Raw genomic sequence first — 8,874 nt, forward strand, 5'->3', positions numbered from 1 at the left:
CGATCAAGTTGTAAATCAGTTCAGAGTAGGCCTGCATTTAAAGTCCCAAGGGTACGATATAATCTCCAGAGTGATCCATGGGTCATGGTAGGATGGCATTTAATAGAAAAAAGTCATTTAACCGTATTGCTCACTCGGCTGATATATACGCCAATACATTTTAATGGCTCGTGCATTGCGTGGGCGCAGAGCATTTTCCTGTGTATCTAAGTAGTTCAAAAGCAAATAGCATTAATGATTTGGGTTCTGACTACCTAAACTTGATCAGAATGTTAAGTGGTTTCTCTTCTAGGTGGATTGATAAGCAGTAGGTATATCAATGCCCATCAAATCAATGCACTCGAAATTTTCCACTAGCTTGATCAGAGGAATCACATCAATCATCTTTAAACATAAGCTGTTAGAAGTCAAGGGAGGGAACAACCTTTTTTGTCATGTTTCAGACATTTCCATATTTCCAAACAGTGATGTGATTGCACTGCTATGTGGGTGGACATTCTCAGGACATTCTACAGTCTTAGACACCTAATTTAGCAGCTGAGGTTTGCTGTGCATACAAACACACAGGTGCAGTATGGCTATGTAGGACATGATACCAGGACTCATCCTCAGCACTAGCCTACTCTCAGGACTGTTGGATTTCAAAATGGAAACTGACAAAAGAAATACATTGTGTGTAGAGGTAAGGTAGCCTTGGATCCAGCCTCCTTCAGCTGTAATCTGCTACTGACAGTAAAGCTTAGACTGGATCGTCATATGTTTTCCCAGGCTCCTATATTTCCTCCCTCAAAAGTAGATAGTTGACGTTACCTAATTATGATTGCAATAAAATTCTCTACAGTAGGTATTTTGTTACCAGCATGTGGTTGATTTTAATGAATTGTAAGTATATAGACTATGATATACAGTGTCTTCCAGAGGCACCAACTACATTGTACCATGAAGAGGTACACATACTATATGACTAACACTTTATACATTAATTTCCAATCATTCCTTTATATTCACCAGATGCATACTATAGTAATGCAGGTTGCTTCCATGCTCTTCCCATCTATATGTAACAGCGGAATGATCTGCACAGGAAGTGGCTGGCTCCTGTTCATTGAGCCTACACAGCCACAATAACGATAGAAACATTTCCATCATCATCAGTAGCACCATTCTCTACTGTACGCAGTTTCATCTTCCCCAGTCCCCAGACTCCCCACAATTGCACCTACTGTAACTCCTATGGATACTCCATGACAAAGGGTCTTATTCCCATACATCAAAGCACACTGACGTCAGAGACACCAACTCCATCAAACTTTGGAAATGGTCCAAGAAACGAGGCCAATTCCCAGTCCTCAATATCAGTTTTTTTATGATCATAATCCATATCAAAGCCACAGTCCACAGTCTTATGACCCGGCTTGAGGCAAATTAGACCTTTTCATGTACAAATTTACAGTAAGATGAACAGCATAATGCTGACGTCATAGACAAGACTTTCTTATCAATCAAACGTTGGAAGGTGTCCAAGAAACATGGCTAATTCCCAGTCCTCAACATCAGACAGTTTGTGTGAACGTAATCCACATATTCAAACCAACGTCTACAGTCTTAAGATCTGGCTCCATTCTTAAGATAAATAAGGCCCTTTCATATACTAAGGTGAACTGCATAATACCAGGGTCGAGACTGGTAGGCGGTAAGGTCAGAGAGAATTGATGGCCATAACATAGCTGACTTGACATTCCCTTTATTCCCTGCATTTTCCATTCACTTATCTATTCCAGGAGGCCAGTGGGCCACTAGAGGGAATTGCTTGCGGAATTTTTAGGCATGTCTATATAAATATTTTGTATCAACAATACAATGTAGTCAAGTTGACCTTGGCTTTTCTATCCATAGCAAAATATTGCAAAAGAAAAATTTATATATACATGAACATGGAAGTTGCCACTGCCAAGTTTTTGTGATCTTCTTGTCTAAAAGTACTACATCATTAAAATCTAAAGGCCAAGATCGAAGTAGCAACGTTTGAGTCCAGTAGAATATTGATTCTACAGTAAAATATGTAGCACATGTACACAGCTGTCTGTACTGTGGTAGTGTACACAGTTTTGGAACAATTATAGCAATGGCAGAAATGACTTTGGTTCACAACATTGTACATGGATTCAACCTTCTCCCAGTGCTACTATTGCTAGTACACATGCAATTTTCTATTTGTTTTAGGATTGAGCAATGGGGAAGGGTACCGGTATACTTCTATAGAAGGGTATCATTTTCTTTTTCTCTCAGGTTCTTGTCTCTCATTGTTTACCCTGATTTGTGACCTCTGGCATACTGAAGCTGACATTTGGCTACCAATCTTTTCAAGAAAAATGTTATCTATTGGGTATGGGGTTAGGCAGCAGGGAGAATATTAAAGTTTCCAAGCTCCCAGTGCACTGTGTACCTTATATATGCATTGTGTACCTTAACCTACTTTCATCATAAAACAAATAGCCAGCCATCTTTGTGAAAATCTATGATGGTTTGGACTTCTATTACAAATACATGCTTTTTGATTCAAATATTTTTACACAATATTCTGCAGTGTTTCTTCCGAACACACCAAACACAGTAGTCCCTTTCTTTAGGGTACAAATATAACACCTGTGGTGTCAGACCAATGTCCAAAGTGTGTTAACCATCGCAAACAGCTATCTATCTGTAACTTTATACAAACAAGACAACAGCATATATAAAACAGATCAACCAAGCAGCAAACTGGCCAGGGCAGGGCATGCTGTACTGTGTCAACACCTGATAACAGAGGGTTGGCAAAGTTCAGTACTTGTGTTTACTGGACACTCTATCCCTTACTAAATACTTTGCCCTTTGTACTGAACAACCTCTAAACTTTTACAGACAAAGATACATGTAATATACAAAGTGCAAGGGCAGTTACAGGCCTTTATAAAAAGGTATTTCTTTATAGCATACATGAAGATACAATCATTCAAATCAATCGTTTTCTTCCATCTCACTTCACATTTTCTGGGAAAAAATGACATAGAATCTATGACAAATTGACAATAAAAATGATACCAACAACTCATGACGGATTCCTTTTTATCTTTTGTTTTAGTACATGTGTACTGAAGATGGGAGCCACAGCTGAGCAGAAAAATCAATCATCTGCACATGTTGTATCAGGGGTGGTTCCCATTGTGCCATGAAAGAACCAAAGATGGATTAATCTGGAAGCATTCAGCAGCAACCTTGCAAGTTGAATCAAGATGCTCTTTGACCTCATTGGTATTAGTATAACAGCTGTAATCTCCATTCCCTGCTTTAAATCTTTACAGAAAGGTCAACACCTCCAAACTTTTTTCTCATCTTGCCTGAAAAAAAATGCAGGATGCCAACAAGTATACATGATAACAGCCAAGTACAAATTGTAAGACGTGCCAAAGTTGGCGGCATGTCCTGTGTGTGGCTGTCAGTGGTGCCCCCTGCACAAATTCATCAACAAAATGGAAGCCACAACCTTCTGCTGGAGTTCCAAATGCCACGTGGGTTTTAACTACACCATGACAAAATACAGAGCCAGCAATAGTTTTGGCCCACAGCAATGTAATCTAAGTTATTCTATCATGATTAATGCTTTTCATCTTGTATGACTCAGGTTTTATGAAGCTAGAGGCTGACTAATAAATAACTCTCCCAATATGTAATGGCATAACATGTTGTAGCAACTGATAGGAATGTACTAAATCTGTGGAGGTAATTATATCCAGATATACCCAAATGGTTTTAACATTATCCATCAAGGAGGTGGAGATGGAGATTTCCCTTGTTGTTATCTCAACCTTCAGTCTATTTTGACTCGTTCTCTACTCTGCTCTGCATACTTAATAATGATCTATGTTAATATGTCTATGATATTTAAGTATCTTTAGAAGGTTTGTGTAATAACATTAACAACTGCAACATGTAACACTGAACAGCAAATCTAACAATCATTGCATGGTCTACACAATAACCTGAAATTCACAACACAGTTTTCAAAGGGAACAAACATGTATAAAATATCTGTACCTGAAACATTTTTCATGTCTATCCATCCTGATAAGAACAATATCAATAGATTGATGGCATTCATCAATACAATAAACAAATATTTTTGACATACATTCTTACATCTTGTCCCTCTTTCTTTAGACTACTCATTTTACCAGCATCATGCACTTTTACACATTAAGAAGATTAAGAAATGGCTAAATGACTACTAAACATTTCCTTTTCTGTACATGCAGAACTGTCCTGGAATGCTCTCTCTCTCTCCAATTGCGCAGAGGAAATACACCAGTCCCTGGAGACTTGATGAAGAATAGAATACCAAGCACCTGTGGCGATATTGATTTTCTGTTCCGCACAATTCAATGTCACAGCAGCACCTCCTTTTCATCAAGATTACGTTTCTATGGTCTATTATCCCCAACGGTACAATCATACACACGAGTTATCACCCAAGTTCAGAAAAAAAAAATAAGCTAAAACTCTGATGCCACAAGGAGGCAATAATTGGGAAAAGACATAAGATTCAATAGTCACTAGGAAAATTTGAAATACTAAACACAAATTCCTCTGTGGAAAAATATACTGCACTAGCATGTAGCATACTGCCTACGCTTGATACTGCTTCTTCTCTCTTCTTTTTTTTCTAGGGCCTTTCAAGTTTCATGATGGTATAAGTATCAGTAAGTACATGTAAACATCCTAGGATTCACCCCCAATAAAAAAAGGCCAATATACTGTAATTCGATTGTTGCACACTCACTCACTCACTCACTCTCATCCCATGACCTCAGAGGTCCAGGCCCATCTTGTTGCACAACAATCATAAATTTCCTGGTCATCAAAATAATTATCATTAAATATCAAAATGGTATAAATCATAACATTTTTTAACACAACAACCTACCCCTGTACAGTTGCTTAAACCATGGAGTTTCTTGATTTCATCTCCATGCTTAAACATACAGACATAATTATTATTACATATTTCATAAGGTTTATATGTCAAAGGAAGAGTAACTAGAAAATGCCCCAGATACATGTACAATTTGTACATCTATCATCCTTAACTAATCCTGTGACTCCCGTTGAAGTAGGCTGTATGTAATCAGCTACAAATTTGTCCCCATGTGTACAAGGTTACATCAGATTCCAGAGAAAATTAAATGTAAGTGGGTAAGTGACATGGTATGCAAGCAAAACATTAACATTAGTGATCTCTCGAATGCAAATCCATGATGTGGTGACTATTTTCCAAATGTGTGTGTATTCACACATATTTCACACTGCACTACAAATTGTTTCAAGCACAAACATCAAGAAAACCTCCTCTACACTGACTCCTACAACTTACAAGGAGATATTCAAACCTCCTTGCTCCTACCACAAAAGTAAGTCCCTGTGAAAATAAATGAAATCTACAGTAATAGTAGACAATGATATATGCAAGACTACTATGTTTATAATATCATCACAACAACATCCTGGCTCATGATGGATTTCCCTGTGATATCTCTGAAGCACAGATGGTGAAGTATGGCATCAATATCCACATCTGGGCTTCTCTTCCTTTCTACTACTAGTACCAGGGAATCGTGAATGCCAAGCCCCTAAATAAGATTATGGTGGAACATCTCTGCATAATGTGCAATTATAACATGATTGGTAACATCTAATGGATTGCTGAACACACCACAGGCGCTAGGCCACCGAGTTTTTGTTGAGATCTAACAATACATGTAACGTTACATTGTTTTGTAAACCATTAAATAAAATCCTTATTATCATGAAAGTTCATCTGTGTTGGTAGTAATCATGGTAAAACGTTAAACTTTATTCCAACACACTATTTACAGTGTAATAAAATCCTTATTATTGTTTCGCGCATGTTAGAACATACACTGTGTCTCAACAACATATACTCATTCAGCCCGTTGCCATCACAATACAGTGGTCCGTTGAAATATTCCCAAAAATCATACAGTCACATAACACATAACACCGTGAACACGGCCCGTTAAAAGGTTCCCGAGAATCATACGTACACTGAACACGGTCACAAACTGATGAGGATTCCAAAGAACCATACGAACAGATACCGAAGTCTCCCGAAGATTGCCGAGAGCCGAACAGCGACTTCCGAACGCTTCATCTTGGTTAGGTACTTAGTACTAGTATACACTAGGTGCGAAATGCCATTTCAAAAGACCCTATTTTCTGCGAAATGCCATAAGGAAAATAAAAGTCTTGATACTATCTATAATCAAGGGGTAACTAAGTAGCCATGTAAACTTTTTGGGGGTATGATACCATATTTTAAAGAAGATATGAAGCATTTTGTAAAGTCCAATTTCCGGCGAACTGCGTTACCAGGTCGCTGCTGTACAGGTCAATGACATCATCGCTAGCCAATCAGACGCACGATAGGCCCACATTTCCCGCGCGGTTCTAAAATGTAAACGCACACAACTGGCTACATCACCCGACAAGAGTCTTGACATGCTATGTGTAAATGTACTCTAAACACGTCCACAAACCCCACCGACATGTTTTCAGTTCTACATATGTTTCCCAGGCATGAGATTTGGAAAGTGTAGTTGTGCCCAATATCTCTAAAATGTACTATATCGTTGTTTTCTGAGTCTGGGGAGGCAGGGACTTCACACCGAACGTGATTCTAAGTCACATTTTTGCTGCCACCCCAGTTGGTAACGCAGTTCGCGGGTAGTGTTTCCTACCCTGTCATCTTTTTGAAGTTATCACCGCTAGCGCTAGCCCCGGCTTGGGGTTCTATCGAGTCGAGCAGCGGTTTTGCGAACGCATTCGAGTTTGCGAAACCTGTTCTATTCCCGTCGGCCTTTGCGCTACCCTGAACGCCAATGTAACAGCTGAGTAATGAGTGTGCTTTTTATTGTATGATTCAGCGGACCAAGTACCCAGCAGTATGTATTATATATGTATGGTTCATTGTACAGAGAATTCTAGGGAAATTTTTCAACGGACCGTGTTCACGGTGTTATGCGATGAGTGTATGATTCTCGGGAATCTTTCGACGGACAGTGTTCACGGTGTTATGTGTTGAGTTCATGACTCTTCGGATCCTTTCAACGGACCGTGTTCATAGTGTTTGTGTTCAGTGTATGATTATCGGGAATCTTAAGCTTGTACGGAGTGCACAGTATACGAGTGTTCATAAAACAAAGCAACAGCGATCTCAACAAAAACTCGGTGGCCTATCGCCCATGAACACACAGCTAAACATACACATAAACACGCAGTCACACGCGCATCGGCTGTGTGCGTGTTGCTAAGGTGAACACTGAAATAAAGGACAGAAAACCGCGATCAAAAATCATCACTCTCCAAGCAGAGGTTGATTGGGAAGACTGTGACCTTCTCTGTGTACCGTTTTGGCCCAATATTCGATGGCCAGTGTCTCGCCTATTTGATACTTAGTACTCTCCTTCCGGTATTACAAGACATGCTAATGGAGATTGCGATCAATTACTGTGAACAAAATGATGCATAGTCATCCCAGTCAATTCAAAACAATCAAAAGGTGAGGCAGTAGGTCCCGTCCCCCATTTCGCCCTTAGCAAAATTATAACGGTACCAGTAAATGGGGCCACGGGATGTCGCAACAAAAAGAAAGGCCGGATACACCCAGCCACAAGAAAGGAAATTCCCGAACACAGACCAGAGCGGGACAGAGTCCAAGCCCAGCTGCACATCAACAGAAATTCCCCCGACAGACCAACAACTGGTCAAGCAACCCCGAGCATGATAACTGTCCAAATTTTCCACCTACCTGGTTGGCCTTATTCAACTGCTTTTTTAACCCCGCCAACGACATGGTGTCGGCTGTACTCTAGACTACTGCCACGTGTTATAAAGAAAGTACAATACTCTGGTGTGGTTGTTGTGGAGTCCTTGGTCAAATGACAGGACGGTCCGTTGCAGCTCCTGCCAGCAGCAGTACTTCACTTCACCGATCTGGGACCTAGAGGTCGCACGGAAGTAGGAAGTGGCTCTGACGTCACCAAACCGGATATGCATACAACATCCAAGCATAAAATTCCTGACCGAAGACTTATGTGCGAAATCAGATGATCTTTTATCTCTGAGTAGGGGCCAATTTTCGGCCGTCAAAATGTCGTGTCTTTCTCTACAGTAGACTTTTTGAGGTACGTCATGTATTATCTGTTAGCGTTTTCATGCGAGCTCACCAAATTATCAGACGAGTTCATTCAAAATTTTAGGGAATAGTTGGGTCACATAACAAATATATTGTATATTTCAGGCATTTGATAAGATATAATACCATTTTTAAATATGATATTTTCTTTTAATATACTGATTTTATAGACACATTGATTTTTACATCCGTCATTCTTCTAATATTAAATGTGTATAAAGACATCACACCCTAATAATAGTGTATTCTTCTAGAGACGCGGTGATGTTTTGATCACATGACCAGATCTGGCCAATGCCAACCGACCTCCGTTCCCCCCAGTACTCCTTCCCGCCAATTTCGAAGTAGTAGGAAGGTAGTCAGCTATCTTATATACTCTCTCTCTTTTCTGGTCAATTTGATGAAATTTCCCCACTTTCTTCTATTCTTGCTGTTTGTAAGAAAGCTTTAGGGTCGTTGCGAAGATGCTGGGAGAGTGTATGCCGCAAAATCCGTCGAGGATGGGCGACAGCAAGGCCGAGAAGGTTGCCGATGGTGAGACTCGGAAATTTTCCGCCATTTTCTACAAAATTTACTATTTGACAAGAGAAGTAAAGTCAAAGATGTCCTAAAAGACGTATTATAAA

The 8,874-nt window shown here is 39.7% G+C and overlaps 2 protein-coding genes across 16 annotated transcripts in view; one reads left to right on the plus strand and one right to left on the minus strand.

Annotated features, from left to right (window-relative positions):
• The window catches only part of LOC109471937 (endophilin-A3-like), a 44,495-nt gene that overhangs the window by 34,201 nt on the left and 1,420 nt on the right, over positions 1 to 8,874 (minus strand). For 4 of the 15 annotated variants that reach the window (XM_019771454.1, XM_019771452.1, XM_019771451.1 and 1 more), the window contains exon 1: positions 7,862 to 8,146. The exons of 2 other annotated variants lie outside the window; for them this stretch is intronic. In XM_019771454.1, the coding sequence (XP_019627013.1) occupies positions 7,862 to 7,906 (45 nt within the window). In that variant the 5' untranslated portion in view covers positions 7,907 to 8,146. Of the gene's footprint in view, positions 1 to 7,861; positions 8,147 to 8,874 lie in introns of those variants that run through there. 9 more of the 15 variants (XM_019771456.1, XM_019771460.1, XM_019771459.1 and 6 more) reach the window with 6 other exon arrangements.
• The window catches only part of LOC109471898 (chromatin assembly factor 1 subunit A-B-like), a 12,506-nt gene continuing 12,178 nt past the window's right edge, over positions 8,547 to 8,874 (plus strand). The window contains exon 1 of the mRNA XM_019771341.1: positions 8,547 to 8,782. Coding sequence (XP_019626900.1) covers positions 8,713 to 8,782 — 70 coding nt within the window. The 5' untranslated portion in view covers positions 8,547 to 8,712. The remainder of the gene's footprint in view (positions 8,783 to 8,874) is intronic.

The sequence above is a fragment of the Branchiostoma belcheri genome, unplaced genomic scaffold (assembly GCF_001625305.1).
Source record: "Branchiostoma belcheri isolate BF01 breed outbred unplaced genomic scaffold, Haploidv18h27 scaffold26, whole genome shotgun sequence".
NCBI classification, from domain to species: Eukaryota; Metazoa; Chordata; class Leptocardii; order Amphioxiformes; family Branchiostomatidae; genus Branchiostoma; species Branchiostoma belcheri.